Source organism: Capsicum annuum, chromosome 12 (assembly GCF_002878395.1).
Source record: "Capsicum annuum cultivar UCD-10X-F1 chromosome 12, UCD10Xv1.1, whole genome shotgun sequence".
NCBI lineage: Eukaryota > Viridiplantae > Streptophyta > Magnoliopsida > Solanales > Solanaceae > Capsicum > Capsicum annuum.
The window spans coordinates 72,755,909-72,773,810 of NC_061122.1; the positions used below are offsets into that span (position 1 = coordinate 72,755,909).

Consider the following 17,902-nt stretch of genomic DNA (forward strand, 5'->3'; position numbering starts at 1 on the left):
TATATATATATATATATATATATATATATATACTATGAATAAAAATTTATATGATATTTTTAAAAATAAAATAAAAATTACTACATATACTCAAAGAGCAAAAGAGTAAAAATACACAAGAGATAAATATAGAGAAATCAAGAAGCACCAAATGGATTATTAACACTTGTAACATTCAACACATTTCTAAATGTTTTCAAATTCTTCTTGAATCAACACATACACATAATAAATAATAATAATTAATTTTACTATATCACCCCTAATTAATTATTATAGTCATTTAAGCATTGTGCTACATAAGTTAAAATAGAAAGAATTTTATAAATCACAATGATCAAAAATTTAAATTATTTTAAAAAATATAATTGACTGTCGTCGACACAAAACTCTGGACAAGTAAAGTGGAATATATTATTCAAAAATTACATAAAAAGTAGTATAAATTACAATAGTTAACAACTTAAAATATCTAAAAATAATTTAATATGTTATATATTTCAAAAAAAAAAAATTACATAAAAAATACTAGAAATCACAATAATTAACAACTTAAAAAATTTAAAAGATATAAAATATTTAGTCGACTCTTAAAATTATATTAGTGTCACTAAAATTGAAATAGAAGAAAAGTATTATAAATCACAATAATTAAAAACTTAAATTATTTTTAAAATATAATTGACTATCAATACCACAAAAAATTGGACAAGAAAAGTAACGTATATTAATTTTAAAATTGCATAAAAAATATTATAAATTACACTAGTTAACAACTTAAATTATCTAAATACATATTAAAATAACATATGTTGAACTCATGCTAGATTCCAGATGAATCTTAGAAAACATATGCAATTCTTTTATTAAAAAATTTTATTCAAATTTATAAAGATTGAAAAGATAAATAAATATCTTAATGTTGGGCCCGTGCTGACACGGTCCATGCTCCTCTAGTTTCTTAAATAAATAATACTTTATGCCACATATGGTGCATTACATAACTACACAATATCATATTACAAAAATTTTAGTAGCAGTTAATCTATATCTATAATCTATATCTATAATATATTAAAAATGTGAAGGATCTTAGAAATGTTGTTTGAACTTTTTGTCCTTCATTAAAAGTCTTTGCTTTAGACAAAATTGTCTTTTCACTATTTTTCTTAATATTTAATAGTTGAAAATTAATTAAATATATTTATGGTAAAATCTTTCTTTATTAGACGTGATCGAAATTAATGACAATTAATATTTTTACCATTAGTTTAAGAATTCTAAATCAACTAAATTTGATTTTAAAATTATTGGCAAAATCTAGAAATAAATATAAAAGTATTAGACTAAGAAAAGTTTAAGAAGTACCAAGTTTAAATGTTTTAAGTACATAATAAGAATATAATTAATGATTTTGTAAAGATTTGACTTTAAAAACCAAAAAAAATTAATGTAGAAAAAAAATAATAACCGTGCCACAAATATGGTTCAAATTGATGCGTTTCTCTTGACAGCAAGGGAAAGAAGTACTACATGACAAACGCAAAAGTGATTGATGTAAAATGTTGGTGCATTTTAATATTAAAATTTAATTGCATGAAAATTGATGGACATTAAGTGAAGAAAGTGATGTCATTATATTTTGATAACTCTTGCAACTTCTAACACTTTATTTGTCCATTATCTACCATATTTTTTTGTGTCTTTAATCTTATGAGTTAGTGATAAGAATAATGCGGCCATAAATTTCTTGTAACTTCTACCATTTATTGTACCTCTTTATGTATTGTGACTCATATAACATATGAAAACCCTAAAACATTCATCTTCCTCACTTAATATCCATTACTCCCTCATTTACTAGATGGAAGAGTACTACAACAATATAAATGGTGTTTTCTTCCTTGTGTTGAAGAACACATGAAAAAAGATGAGTGATAGTACATTGTGAGTGATAAATGATAAATGAAAGAGAGAGTTGAGACATAGAAAATATTCTAAGTCTTCGACTATATTTGCTACACAAAAAAGAGTAATTATATTAGTGAAAGAGAGAGCTGAGACAAAGAAAATATTCTAAATCTTTAACTATATTCACTATAGAAAAAAATTATATGTTGAAGGAAGATGTTCTTATGGTGAAGCTTTGGACTCTTCAATTAATCTAAAGTTGCTTGAGTTGTATATCATTGATTGATTGTTGTATCCTGGAGGGGACAAGTCAAGAGATATACTGCTGGATCGGTGTAGATTATGCCGCAGTGAGCTTGAATCTCCTTAAAGAGAGCGAGATATCTGCGCCTCAGCCAAGAAGAAGATTATTTAATTTTTCTTCATTTTGTTCATTTTATTATTTCAACTGTAATTATTGCAATTTGTGGCACATTACGCTAACATAAAATATATATGTGAAGAATTTTTGAAAAGTGATTTAAACTTTCATACTTCATTAAAAATTTCTGCAATAAATAAAATCATTTAATTTTAAATAATAAAGAAAATCATTTAATTTTAAATAATCAAATGTTACACGTGCGAGTGCGAGACCTTATAGTAGGAAAACATACCTGTGTGATAACAACTCCAACCATGGAACGAAAATAAGAGATGTGACTAATCCAAGTCCAAATATGTTAATGACAAATTGTTCATATGGCGGATTGAATAAATCAACAAATCGAATAAACCACCATGCATATGTCACAAAGAATGTAAACGATACAAGAAAGAGGCCACACATCTAGTTATAAACTTTATAAATATCCAATTTTGAAGAAAATAACAGCAAGCGTTGCGGATAGAAGAACTAGTATTCTCCATAAGTACTGTGTAGAAATATCCTTAAGATTGTTGTATATCTTACAAAAAATATTCCATCACGAACATTTGTAGAGAATTCTTCAAAATTTGAGGCGTGCTTTCGTCACCGTCCTAAAGGCAATTTCATCCGGTATGGGATGTATCCCAGGATTCAACAAACTCTTTAGTAGTAAACTAGGAGCTAGAAACTGACAAAGATTTACAGTATAAAAACCCAGCACCAACACAATATTATTTTTGAAAGAAGAATGTATGTTTTGTCCACTCAAGTAAAGGAAAGAAGATCACCTAATGAATAGGTATCATTAATAATATGATTAATGACAATGAATATGAATCAATGCTCAGAGTTTGTGATAATTTTAAAGTTTCTTTTGAGATACCATATTTTATATCCTACAAAAATATTAGAGGAATATATCATGAAGAAAAAAATACATGAAACAAATACGACTCGTTTCAAAAAAGACACGGCACAAGTGACACCGACCAGCACTAACAGGTCTTTCTTAGAGAAAGAGTTCACAGCGGAGTGTAAAGCTACACTCAATAGAGTATTCAGATGTCGCAATCTGTGAGACTGAAAAATCACTTTTAAAATCGGCGAAAAGCTCCGAGATCGGTGGAATGAAGTTGGAGTACATGACCTGAAAATTGATTTTTCCCGTAAACATTGATGTGAATTTTTTTAATTTTTTTATGTGGCGTATTTGGTGGTATTTCATTTGAAGAAGAGGTATTTTTGAAATAAAACATAAACGAATGATATTTTTTTTTAAAAGATAATTTTGATCTTTTACTCTTAAAATAATGATACAAATGAATCTGTTCTATATTGACAATGACATAAATATCAATTTTTTTATGAATGATATTATGTTTGAACATTTTCCCCATAAATAAATAAAGTAGCTCCTAGTGGATTTGTTTAAACCTTAAAAAAGATAAAGAAACCTATGGAATCTTTTTGGGGTCCAACTCAGGTCCCTTCAACTACTACTACAATCCAAAATTTTCCATGTCAGCGTTTGTCTATGAGAAAAATATCAAAATTTCTCCGAAATTATGGTCAAAATTTATTTTAATAATTATTTAATCCTTCACAATTTTTAAGTAAATTAGTTTCAATTTTAAAATCAAAATCTCATTCTCACAATAGAAAGTGCACTGCACACGCGTCATGTCATTGCTATATTATTTCTACATAAAAAATTATAATTTAAAAAAAAATAAATATCACACATATTATCTTTATATATTTAAATATATATATATATGTACACCCTGATAGCCCCTGGTTCCTTCTTTTTCTTCTTCTTTAACAGCGCCTCCAGCGCCCACCTCGATCCCTTCTTCTTCAACAGTTAAATTCCTCGTTAACATCATTATTTCAATCTTTAATTTTAACTTTCTTCACGTTTTAAACAGTCAAATTCACCAACTCATTCACCTAATTATATAAAATTAAATCCACCAACTCATTTACTTCCACAATTGACAATTTTACAATGAACAAAAAGTGTCAAATTGCATTTTTCTCAGATAATTCTTAGAATAATGTAAGCAGAATATTGGGTCGATCGATAAGATAATCGTAAAACGAAACGCGGCAGTGACAGGAGAAAGAATGGCAGGTTCAGGTGGTTGTCCGGCGATGGTGATGGTCGGAGTAGTAGTAGTGATTATCTTATCGATCGATCCGTCCGCCACCTCCCGTCCACCCCCACCCAAAATTACCACTCACAATATTAATTCCACCAATGATCACCATTGAAGGACACAAAATCAGCAAAATAAAAGTACACATAGACTTCGAGCAAACTGAAGGTGACGGTAGGCTCCTTGTTGGTTGTCTTCATACTGAGGTATACTTTTTAGAGACAAACTACTGGAGGCAATCTCGACCTAAGTTTCCTTAAAGCTCTTTGGATGATGGTAAAAGATTTTTTTTTCTTCAAGGGAGCAGCAATCTTCTGGACATTCGTATTGTCAAATAGCTTTTGCTATTTTTATATCCAATGTCGAAAATAGATGAAAGATACTACTGTGGATGTGTTCCCTGAGCGTTTGTATATGGTGTAGGCTGCTGTGTGTCTTTTTATTAGGGTTGAACGGGAAAGATGCAGGGGAAAGATGAGATGGCGAGGGCCGGACATATTTTGGTTTAAATCGAAAAATCGAATTAAAATTTAATTTTGGTTTGATTTTTTAATTTTGCGGATTGATTTCGATTTCAAATTTTAGAAATTTGGTTAAACAATTTGGTTTTTGGATTTACAAAAATTTTTTTTTGGATAAATCGAAAAATCGAAATTATATAAATAATATATTATAATATATATATAATTTAATATATAGGTAAATATACTAAAAATATAATATAATCTGATATAACATAAAAATATATATTATAATCATTTAGTAACCCTAAATCTTAATATACTGCTTTGTTTTAGACCCTAACATTAACGTGAAGGCTGAAGCGACGCTCAACCATCCTTAGTTCGTCAATTCATTTGAAATTTCAACATCGTCAACGACAGTCGTTTGCTCAGTTCATCACTGCCATCGACAGTCGCTGTCGAGTGTGGCCACTACCGTCACGTCAATGGCGATGACTCAGGAGATCGATATTTATAGTTATTTCATGCGTGTTGAATTAATTATATTTGGGAATGAAAAATAGGTTTGAAAAAAAGATTATTTTTTTAGAAAAATCACCAAATTTAAATGCTCACTACTTTAATCTTTAAAATCAAAATAAAAATTCGAAATACCCAAACTGAATTTGTAAAAATCGAACCAAACTGAAATAATTTTGGTTTGGTTATGGTTTTCCTTTTCGTCAATCCGAAAATTGAAAAACCGAACCGATATTCAACAATCAAATCGAACAAATCGAATCCCCACCCCTAGCAGTGGCGGATCCAGAAATTTATTTCAGGGGGTTCGAAAAAATAAAAATATAAATGTGTGAATAAGTCAACAAAATATAATTATGGTTGAAGGAGCGACTCAAGAAGCAGATATAGAATCACTGAGCTATCCAATAACTTTGTTTTCAGGAACTTCAGAATTAATATATATACATAAATATAAATTTCTTTATGCTATATATATAACGTAATTTTTTATTGAGGGGATTTGGATGAACCCCTGAATACTACGTGGATCCGCCCCTAGAAAGATGGGGAAAGAAGGAGAAGGGGAGGCGCAGGTGGCGGATGGATGGTGGGGGGCTTTTTTATTTTCTTTCTTTTTCTTAATTTATATATATATAAAAGAAGTGGACCCATTATTTCATAAAACAAGACTTAAGCTTTTCTTTTTTTGGCCACATCAGTTTTAGGATTGAATTAATTCACTTGAAAATTGTAAGTTTTAAGGGGTAAATAATTGCCCCATTAATTTAGGATCTAAAATATGTTTTGATTATAAGTTGAGGGGATTTTGATGTCGTTTCTGTTTGTCTAAACTACTACTACTCCTCCTTTTTTTAAAAGAAAAAGAAAACATTTATTTTTCTTTTTAATTGACTTAAAAATATTTTTTATAATATTTTAATTTTTTATGTAGCATGTTTAAGATTAAAAAATTAAAAATTATCTTGATATATTTGACATAATTTTAATTTAAAATTATAAGATTTAAAAGGTTATTTTTATTTTTTAATTTTCATGTTAAGTTAAAAAAAATCATTTTTTGAAACAAAGGAATATTTTATATTCTCTTTGTTCCTTTTTACTCATACACTGTATAATAATAATAATAATAATAATAATAATCATATAGTGTACAATAATTGTTGTAGGGATGGAGTAGTATTTGCGGCTATATGTAAGTGTATACGTGTGTTGACTAGTGTTTTGGTGATTTAGTATGGCGTTACAAAGGAAATTGCTAAATGGCAAGTTTAGATGGTTATCCTATGAGGGGTTGAGGCATCTTTCCGGTCAAGCGGTGGCGCCACCGGAACTGCCGCCGTTTGACTACCAACCAAAGCCATATAAAGGGCCATTGGCTGATGAAGTGTTGGCGAAAAGAAAGAAGTATTTGGGTCCTTCCCTGTTCTACTTCTATCAAAAACCTGTAACACCATATCTCCTCTTCTTTTTTATGTTTCTTTATGGAGTTATTTTTGTGTATGTGATGTTTTGTCAAGATCCTATGAATCAAAAAATTAGTTTTGAGGGTTTATCGAAAACAACCTCTCTACTTTTACAAGGTAGGGATAAGGTTGCGTACACACTCTCCCTGGACCCAACATGTTGGATTATACTGAGTATGTGGGTATTTTGTTGTTGTTGTCGTTATTCTTGAATGTGCATTTGCTGAGAATTTGTTATCATTTTGACATTTCCTATTGAATATGCGTCAAGGGATGAGTAATATAACAAGCAACAACAACATACTGAGTGTAATCCCATTTGTCATATCTGGAGAGGGTAGAGTGTATGTTTACGGGTTGTTTTCCAAAAGAACCTCAGCTCAAGTGCAACAAATCAAAGTATATAAAAAAATAAATAAATATGACACTGCAAAAAATATGTCAATCAATAAGGAATGTAGTACAAAGCATTCAAAGAAAAGAAACAATAGCAACAAGATTATGCGCTAACTGACAAAGAAAATACATGTATAAGACTAATACTGCACAGTGCTCCCGGGCACCCACCAAGCCTAATCCCGTCGAAAAGTGTGTCACAGTTCAACTACCTTCTACCTTAATCCCCGACCTCCATACACTCCCTATCTAAGGTCATGTCCTTGGTAAGTTAAAGTTGCGCCATGTCCAGTCTAATTACCTCATCTTGATACTTCTTCGGCCTACCTCTACTCTACCCTCTTACCCACTATATCTACCTCTCACAAGGGATGCGTAATATAAGATCTATTTTCTAATTTAGAAAATTTTGTCTCGTCCTACAGGTGACAAGTTGTTTCTATCCCCTTGCTTGGATTTATTGATTCAGTTTCTAAAAGAAATTGTTTTTTGGGTAGCGGTTTGGTTAAAATGATATGTTGTTGTCTCTAGTCTTGAATTGTATCCACAAGTTTGTGTTGATTCCATATGGTCAAATGTCGCACAGTTTAACAACTGAGAGATAATGTTGTATTGGGGAAGCCTACCTCCGTAAATGTGTGTTTATAACTTTTCAATTTATGGTTCCACATTTCATTTATATGTAATAAAATACCTCCAAAGGTTTAAAGATAAGAGCCACACTTTTACTTCATGAAATGAAAAAGTTGGAGAGGATGATTCATTCGGATCGAAATGAGAGTCCAAATACTTTGCCAGTATATAGGTTGTATATTCGGAAGTGTACTTGTGGTCTAATGTGCTGTAGTGACACCATTATGTCTAATAGAGATTTCTCCGGTTGGTGCCTTGTCCCCTTTGTTTTCTTCTTCAACTCACTGCAGGTGCTTTGATGGACATCTGATATTCTATTGTTATGCTGATTCTGATTTCTTTAGTTTTTTTCTTAATTTATAAGATTTGTGAGATCTATTCCTGCTTTTCAGTTGTACTTGCTCACTTGTATAAATGATGGCTAATAGTGTTCATGTTTGTAAATCCATTTTTTTTGAAAGTGTGCATGTTTGTATGTGAGAGCTCTATAATTGCTTTCTTTTAAGCTTTTCCCAATAACTCTTTTACATTTCAAACAGCTAAATATTGTTGAAGGGAAGATGCAATATTTGTATGATGAGAATGGAAAACGTTATCTTGATGCTTTTGCCGGAATAGTTACCGTCTCATGTGGTCATTGTCACCCTGAAGTGTTGGATGCCATCATAGAGCAAAGCAAGCTTCTTCAACATGCTACAACCATATATCTACATCATGCAATAGCCGATTTCGCTGAAGCATTGGCATCTAAGATGCCAGGGAACCTAAAGGTTGAAAATACTACCACTACCCTAATAGTCTATTTGATGCACATTTTCTTAGCTATATTGTGTGCATAAAGAGTATAGGATGAGTTTCTCCACTTGAAAGTTCCATATTTGGGTTCTGATATTCAACTTACAGAAGGTGTACATGATATAATTCTTGTCCCATTTTTTTCAAAGTTCTCCCTTCCATCATGAGAGAAAGACTGATATTCTTACCCTTCAATAGTGTAGGTTAGTGGCATGTTTTTCTTTTATCTTAAATTATTCTTCATTGACATCCCTCTCTTGATCTATACTTTCTTTTTGGCGTGTTCCTTCTATAATTGAAAATGGAATCTTTAAGTAACTTCTATATTATAGCTAATTCAAACTTTTTTTCACTGATTTCTGATCTTTGTCAAACTCTGCCATGAAAGTTTATACTTGGGGAGCATATGGATACAAGATTCTAGAATCTTGTATTTTGTTCACTATTTGAAAACACTAGTTCTTTTTCTTTTGTAGCTTATGCAATTTTATTAAGGTAATTAGGGTCGTGGAGAAGTTTTTATCAAATTGTATTGTTTTCCTCTATAGTAATGGGTACAAATGATATTAATCACGCATTCATGAGATTAAAGACAGAAGTTGGAGTATGGACTAAATTGTTTGCCAAAAGTACCTTGATTTTCATATTATTTTCACTTGTTTTCTTTTGAAAGGAACCCTTAAATAGACAACATGAGGTCGAAGATTAGGGTAGAAGGTTAGTAGGTAGTTGAGTGACTTCTCTCTTTTCTGTTGGAGAGCATGGTTCTAGTTTAGAGCACTTTATTTGCTCCCTCTTCTACTTATCAGTATCATTATTAGTATCTATCATTATCTTATTCTTCAACTTTATTACTATTTTTATTTGATTATCTTTACCATATTTAGCTGTCAATACTTCTCTTGTCTTTGATATTTTCATCATAACTTTTATACTCTTGTATTTGTCAATCCTGATTTGAAAAATGTTTCTTTTGAGCCAAGGGTCTATTGGAAACAACCTCTACACCCCACAAAGGTAGGGTAAGGTCTGCGTGCACCCCATGCTCCCCAGACCCCATTTGTGGGATCGCACTGGGTAGATTGTTGTTGTCTTCTGAAGAGAGCGTCCACTTGCAATATCTATACAGGCATGTAATTCTCATTTACTATTATGAACTAAGCTGAAAATATTAGTACAACATGAACACTGCGTTAAACAAAAAAGGAAAGAGGTGATTGTCAAACAACCCGTATCCATTGAGTTATTAGATTTAAATCCCTCCCTTTGGAGATTGGATAATTCAAGGCGGTGGAGAACAATTGTCCAGAATGGGTCATTACCTGAAGCCCCCGAAAGCAGATCAAAAGCTGTAGTATAAGAGTAGTACCTTATCATGTCAACCACATGGCTTGAATTCGGATTGGTTTGTGTCTGAGGTTTTATCTTCTCGGAATATGAGCTCAATCAGTATCCCTCTATGGAACTTCCTAATGTTTTTCTGTCTGACTTGCTTGTTTTGAACTACAGGTAGTATATTTTGTAAATTCAGGGACAGAAGCAAATGAATTAGCAATGCTGATGGCACGATTGTACAGTGGTAACTTAAATATGATTGCCTTGAGGAATGCGTATCATGGTGGAAGTGCTAACACAATTGGCCTAACTGCTCTTAACAATTGGAAGTACCCTATTCCACAGGTATATGTGCCAAAGCATGAAAAGTTAGAAGTTTATCTTTCTTATTATAAATTTTAGAAGTTTATTCAGTGCACATTTTATTGAAAGATGTCAAATATTTCACGCATGCTGAATTTGATGTATCCCATGCTTTTCTTTAATTTCTTTGGTGATTTACAGGGTGAAATCCATCATGTTCTGAATCCTAACCCATATCGTGGAGCATTCGGAGCGGATGCCAAACGATATGCTGACGACGTACAGGATCACATTGATCATGGTACTTCAGGAAAGGTTGCTGGTTTTATTGCTGAAACAATTCAGGTTTGGAACTTCTTAATTCTATCATGTGGAAAAATGCTGCTTGAGTCGTAGACTATAAGGGCTTGGAATATTTCAAGCGTGAAAAAGTTCTGATTGTTTGCTTTAGGGGGTTGGAGGAGCAGTTGAACTAGCCCATGGATACTTGAAGTTGGTTTATGACATTGTTCGCAAGGCAGGAGGTGTTTGTATTGCTGACGAAGTACAAACCGGCTTTGGCCGTACAGGAAGCCACTACTGGGGTTTTGAGACACAGGGTGTGACTCCTGATATAGTTACAATGGCAAAGGTATTGCAATTACTTCTTTTTATTTTTCAATTTCCAAATGCTTAGTTGTCCCTGTTATGGAAGATTTGCTCCATAGACCCTCTCTCCTCCCAAGACTTTCATCCCCGATATTCTCTCTGGGTAAGACACTTTCTTGTATGTTCTTTTAAGACAAGGTTGTCATCCCGCTTGCTTTAGTCTCGGGTAAGATGCAAGTTGAGGTGAAAAGACTGGACTGGCCTCCCTATGTCGAGAGCTTATGGTTTCATAAGCGTGCACCTTATTTGTTGGTTATGTAGTGTCACGATCCGTGCCGGGGTCTGGCCGCGACGGGCATCCCGAACCATTTAAGGCCCGAGAGACCCCTTAGCATGTAATCATAAGCATAAGTCATATAAAAAGGAAGTGCGGAGGATAAACTGACAACATGATAATCCCATAATCAAACTTTAAACTTCTTAACATCAAACCATAGGAAAACCCAAATCCAATCTAAGACATTCTACGAAGCCTCTACTGATCTGAACATACAAGTCTGTCTAAAATCGGGATAAGGCCCCTGGTCGGTCCATAAGTCAAAAAGGAACCAACACATATGAAAGATGCCTTCTGAAGTAAGGGAGGCTCACCAACTCTGGATGTCTGGAAATAATCTACTAGTTAGCGGGACCATGGGACTGTGCCTTAGAACCTGAAATATAGGGGGTCCATACTCGAAAGTACCGGTATCTAGAACTAGCAAAAAATTAACATATATTTTTATACAACATTAGTGAGAGCATTTCATAGAGTAGGTTAGCATAAGGTAAATGAAAACACATGGGCATAATTTGATAAGCTTTAAAACATTTTCTTGTAATCATGACTCAACTCTTTGCTTTACTTCTGAGCTAGATGGTAGACCCTACAAGTCTAGTACCCAAGAGCTATATGGGTCCGCCATTAACTCGTCGGCCAAGCCCCAAATCCAAGTTTACCACAAGGATCGGGGTCCTACATACTAGTTTAGTATACCACATACTAGTCTAGTCTACTAGTGCCCAGAGGCAAGTATACATTGTCCATTCACGTGACCGGAATGCCAATCATATCTCCCGAGTCGGCAAAACTCGGTTTTCAGAAATGAGCCCTTTCACTCAAGTGCTTTCTTCGGGTAACCATCTAACTTTCTTTAAACCCAATTTTAGTCCTTTAAAACATGCATCTTTCTCAAAACATGGTCTGAAGTCTGAAAAGTTTGTAATCTGTTCTGTTCTGAGTCTGTCATGGCATTTGTCTGATTAGGTATCATCATACCAAGACTTGCAAGTCATATAAGCCATATCATATCATGTCTTAGTCCTTTCATTCAAAAAATGTTATTTGACCACCAAAACATTTAAACACTTCAAGAGAGTTCTTATTTCAAAACATATGAAACTCATGCAAAATACTCTCTTTTCAATATTTTGACAAAGTGTGGTCATCTCTTTCATCAATCACATGCAATTTATCTTTTAGGACACAAGAGCATTTATAAATTAATAAAACACACTCTCATAGGATCATAAAGCAAGACAAATCCATACTTAATAATGAAACATTTAAACTCAGGTTTGTAACCGTTCGTATAAACAACCACAACACATAAAGACATTGGATTTCATAACAAGAGAGGGAATTTCGTAAATCGTGCTCTCATACATATTCTCAAAACTCATAATATTTATACACGTGAATATAATTCAAGTTTTGGGAAAAAACCCCATAGTTTAAACAAGATTTCATCATAAAATGGGGTCCCCAGTGCATGCTCTTCAATAATTTCAAAACCCAATTGCGTATACATAAATAAATATGCTTAAAGCTTGCAAAACGATAAAATCATGCCCATGAGATCTAGGATTGTCCCACATACCTTTTGACGGAGAGCAAAATTGAAGAGAACGTAGAGAAATTGGACCCCCGAAGCTTGAATTCCTTAGCCCTAGGTAGTTTCTCCTTGTTTGATTTAGGGAAGATGATTTGGGGACTTTAGAAGAGAAAATAACGTGTTTAATATTCGTCCAAAGAGGGTTGGGAATGGTTATGGGATGATAAAAGACCTTTATGCCCTTAAAATAAATCAAACAGAACACTTTTTGACGCCCCGGATAGGCTATGCGTTGCATGGACAAAGCAAACCTTAGGGTTTGCATCGCATGGCCAAATCATAGTTGAGGCAGTGTGCTTAGGCGATTGCTTTGCGGCGAATGGCCATCTCACACCCTGAACAGTGCCTTACTCAAACACTCATAACTTTTGACTCCGGACTCGGATTGACGAACGGTTGGTGGCATTGGAAATAAGACTCAAAGGGCTTTAATTTGATATATAGTAGGGCTACATAACTCTTTATATCCAAGGAGAAATGGTTGCTGGAAGTTGACCCATGAAAAATCATCAACTAAAAGTCAAATCGATAGGAGAGTGCTCAACTTAAGTTGAGCTAGGGGATGTTTAACACATATATTTCTCTACAAAGATGTTCCCACACTAAGGTATGTTATTCACACTCATATCTAAGTAGAAACCATTGGGTTCGGGTCTATAAACGTAGGGAAGACGGTTCAACTTTAGCCCGAAAGTGCGGGGTGTTAGACATAGCATGTCTTTTGATCTTGTGTGATAGTCTGTTACCCCCATGGTTATTATTTTTCAGGGTATTGGAAATGGTTTACCACTTGGAGCTGTTGTCACAACGCCAGAAATTGCAAGTGTTATGGCTCAAAAGGTGCAATTTAATACATTTGGTGGAAACCCTGTTTGCTCTGCTGGTGGACATGCAGTACTCAAAGTTATTGAGAAGGAACAACGCCAGAAGCATTGTGCCGAGGTTGGCTCACACTTGCTTGGTGGGCTGAGGGATCTAGAGAAAAGACACGACAGTAAGTCTTTTGTGCTTTCTAAACTCAGACATGTATGTATAAGCAAACATAGATTTCTTTTTCATCCTTGACAAGATATATATTTCTTTGGTCTATATAGCACCAAATGTTGATATCCTGTCATCATTTTGTTAGTAAGAGGAAGAACTGAATCATCTTCATTACTTCCATTTATTCCAGTTCTATGAGACCTGTGCAAAGCTTTCGTTGTAAAGTTATCAAGTCTTAGATGCATGATTTTCTTTCCTCCCCATTCATGCAAAATTAAGAAGCCTTTCCTTAAGCATGTTTAGCAGTGAATTCAGCTTCTTCAGCCACTCGAACTTTCATTGTTCTTTTTTTTTTCTCATCAAACAAATGGCATCTTCTTCTGGAACTCCTAGCTATTCTTAGCATGATATTGGGAAATCTCATTGCTATTACTCAAACAAGCATGAAATGTATGCTTGCATATTCATAGGCCTAATCGGATGGAATAATTCGAGACTCACATGATGGATAAGCTAGCATGATAACTTATATGTTGTTCTACATCTCTATGAATCTAGTAACTTTTGCTTGCATTGTATTATTAGTAGCTTCCGTCATCCATTGTTTTGCTTCATTAATGGCCATGTTTAGGTTGGTAGCCTATGATACATGAGGTTATATCATTGCCTAGGCAGGTCAAGAGTTTATTTGACTCGTCTCCAAGTCCTCTGCTTTAATGATCCTTTAGATCTCCTCCTTGTGACATGCATCATCCGATTAATGTTATCACTAAACGTACCTTGCTATTGCCAGTAATTGGAGATGTGAGAGGCAGGGGTTTAATGGTTGGCATCGAACTGGTAACCGACAGAAAAGAAAAGACACCTGCCAAGGCGGAAACTGGAATTCTCTTTGAGAAGCTTAAAGGTTTGTATAATCAGCTGATGAATTGAAAAGTGATTGAAAAACGACGTATATATACTAATGATGCACTTGGTTCTGGCTGTAGATCTTGGTGTTCTAGTAGGGAAAGGCGGTTTACATGGAAATGTTTTCAGAATAAAGCCTCCCATGTGTTTCAGCAAGGATGATGCAGGTAACCTCTTACTTACTGGTTCAATATTGCCTATTGTTTTTGGATTACTCCATCTATTTTATCAGTGTATTTGAAATCATTAATAGTAACCAATATGCCCTACAAGTCTTTTTTGTTTTCAGATATTTCATTTTCAAGAAATATATATTTCTGGTTTGAGCAATACAACTTTTTTTATGCAGACTTTCTTGTTGATGCATTGGACTATTCTATTTCAAAGTTGTGAGAATTTGTCATATTGGCTGTGAGATCGCCCATCTTTCAACCAAAGGACACAACTATTCCAGTACAATAACAATGTCAAAGAAAGCAAGTGATGCTTCATTCCTCTTATTTTGTTCCAACGTTATTTATTTCAAATGAAATACATGCCCGAATAAAATTTCAGTATCTCTTTGCAATTTAATTTCAATTACCAACTTCTTCCGAACATCACCAAATTCATGTCAATCACTTAATGAATGAATCGGTCCCTTCTACGGGGATCAACTCTTTTCAACTTGACTTCAAATACATTTTTTTAGTGTCACCAAATTTATTTCCAATCGAATATTAAGTTCCGAGTCAATCCTTTCAACGTGGATCAAAATTCCATTTTCTAGATGTTCGGAAAGCGAGGAACTGTAAAAGGGCTTATTCAATTTGTGGAATTCATGTGTGAAGTTTTAAGCTCGATTAAAGAGTGAAATATTATCTATATTAGAGATCATTCGGTTTGTAAATTTATTGAGAGAATATAATCTAGTAAGAAATTATGCTTTGCAATGCATCTTGCCTCAAGGGGAAAAAACACAACTAGTGTAGTGAAACGTTTTGAACTTATCGCAAAATTAACGTGAAAAAACAGTCAGACCCTTAAGATCCAAGTATTGCATTCCACGGCTCAAACCCGTCACTCCTCATAAGTCACGTGAAAACAATTTTACTGTTGTCATAACGTTTCCTTCATGGAGCACAAATATAGTTGACTGCAGTTTGAGGGAAGTTTAGAGAAAAGCAGGCCAGTGTAGAGAAAAGCAGGCCGTAATAACGTGTATAATTGAACGAAAATAATCAGAATGACAAGTGATTACATATAGAAAGTCAGGGAACTGTCGAGAACCCTCAAGACTTTCAAATTTTAACCCTAAATAATAAAGCTTTCTTAAAATAGCTATTTTTTATTAACTAATATTTTTTTTAACGAAATTGCCCCTGACTAATGGAGTAAATTACATAAATGATCCTCATAATTAGAGAGTGCATCGGTCGGTTCGGTTCGATTTTATATATTATCGGTTCGATTTATCGATTTTTAAATATGCTAAACCAATAACCAAACCAATAAGATATTTTTTTACCGGTTTTCGATTTATCGATTTTTAGTCCTTATTGGTTTGATTTTCGATTAAACTGATAAGAAAATAATCATAAAATAGAAATAGTAGTAACTAACATGAAAAAAAAAACGAATCTTAGTTGCAACGAAAAATTCTACTTGATGTGTTTTAATTTACAAGAATCTTCAAGTTTGAACTAAATGTTGTTAGGAGAATTTAAGAGTTTGTATAATTAAAGTAATAGGTTTGTTAATTTATAGAAAGTAAAGAGAAATATATATATATATATATATATATATATATATATTCATATTCATTCATTCTCATTGGGTTATCGGTTTACCCAATAACCCAAAAACAAAAAATCGAATCGAATCAATAACCCAATAATTTTTTTATAAAATCATTAAAAAATCGTTAACCCAATAACTCAATAACAATAAATCAATAACATTTTATCGGTAGGTTCGATTTTTGCACACCCCTACTCATAATAGATAACACCTCCATATTTATATCTTTCAACTTTTATTTTTTCTCTTTTAATTACTTTGATTTTTATTTTGATTTTTCTCAACCCTTACTTTTTTCATTTTTCCTCTCAACTTCTTTTTTTTTTCCTTTTTTATTTTTACTTTGATTTTTATTTCTTCTTTCCTTTTTTTTTTGTTCTTTTTAATTTTTTGCAACTCTTACCTTTTTTTCTTTACATCTCTCAACGTCTACTTTTATAATTTTTTATTTTTATTTGATTTTTATTTTTTCTTTTCTTTTTAAAATTTTTCTCGAAATTTTTATCAACCTTTATTTTTTTTCATTCTCTCTCAACTTCAACATTTTCTTTGATTTTTATTTTTTTAATATTTTTCTTTATTTTCTTCTTTTCCGTAATTTTTATTATTTTTGTTCTTTTCTTCGATTTCTTCCATTCAAGTTACATCTCATGAGCAAAAGTGTCACATTATAAAGGCAAGACTTATGACTTTCAGACAACAAGCCACGTTTCATGGATAAGAATTGACACTATCACATTGTAGAGGCAAGACTTATGACTTTCAAACAACAAGCTATGTTTCATTTGCAAGAGTTGACACTACCGTATTGTATTTTGATTTATGAGTTGTTTTATAACTCTTACCTTAGAGGCAAGACTTTGCTCAGAGACTTTTAAACAATAAATTATGCTCCACGAGTAAAAGTTGACTCTACTACATTATGTTTCATTTATGAGATGTTCTACAACTATTGCTTTAGAGGCAAGACTTAGCTCAAGGACTTTCAAACTACAAATTATGCCCCACAGGCAAGAGTTGACTCTACCACGTTATGTTTTCATTTCTGAGATGCTCTACAACTATTGTCTTAGAGGCAAGACTTAGCTCAAGAACTTTCAAGCAGCAAATTATGCCCCACGGGCAAGAGTTGACTCAACCACGTTATGTTTTCATTTATGAGATGTTCTACAGCTATTGCCTTAGAGGCATGACTTAGCTCAAGAGCGTTCAATCTACAAATTATGTCTCACGAGCAAGAGTTGACTCTACCACGTTATGTTTTCATTTCTGAGATGTTCTACAACTATTGTCTTAGGACAAGACTAGCTCAAGGACT

General features: G+C 33.0%; 1 protein-coding gene across 1 annotated transcript; it reads left to right on the forward strand.

The window, feature by feature from the left end:
* Window positions 1-6,699: 6,699 nt before the first annotated feature.
* LOC107855164 (alanine--glyoxylate aminotransferase 2 homolog 1, mitochondrial) lies at window positions 6,700-15,198 on the forward strand. Its single transcript, NM_001324714.1, is given in 9 exon segments — window positions 6,700-6,909; window positions 8,497-8,727; window positions 10,262-10,432; window positions 10,592-10,735; window positions 10,842-11,021; window positions 13,681-13,906; window positions 14,690-14,803; window positions 14,886-14,972; window positions 15,155-15,198. Coding segments are annotated over 9 exon segments (1,407 nt in total).
* Window positions 15,199-17,902: the final 2,704 nt, after the last annotated feature.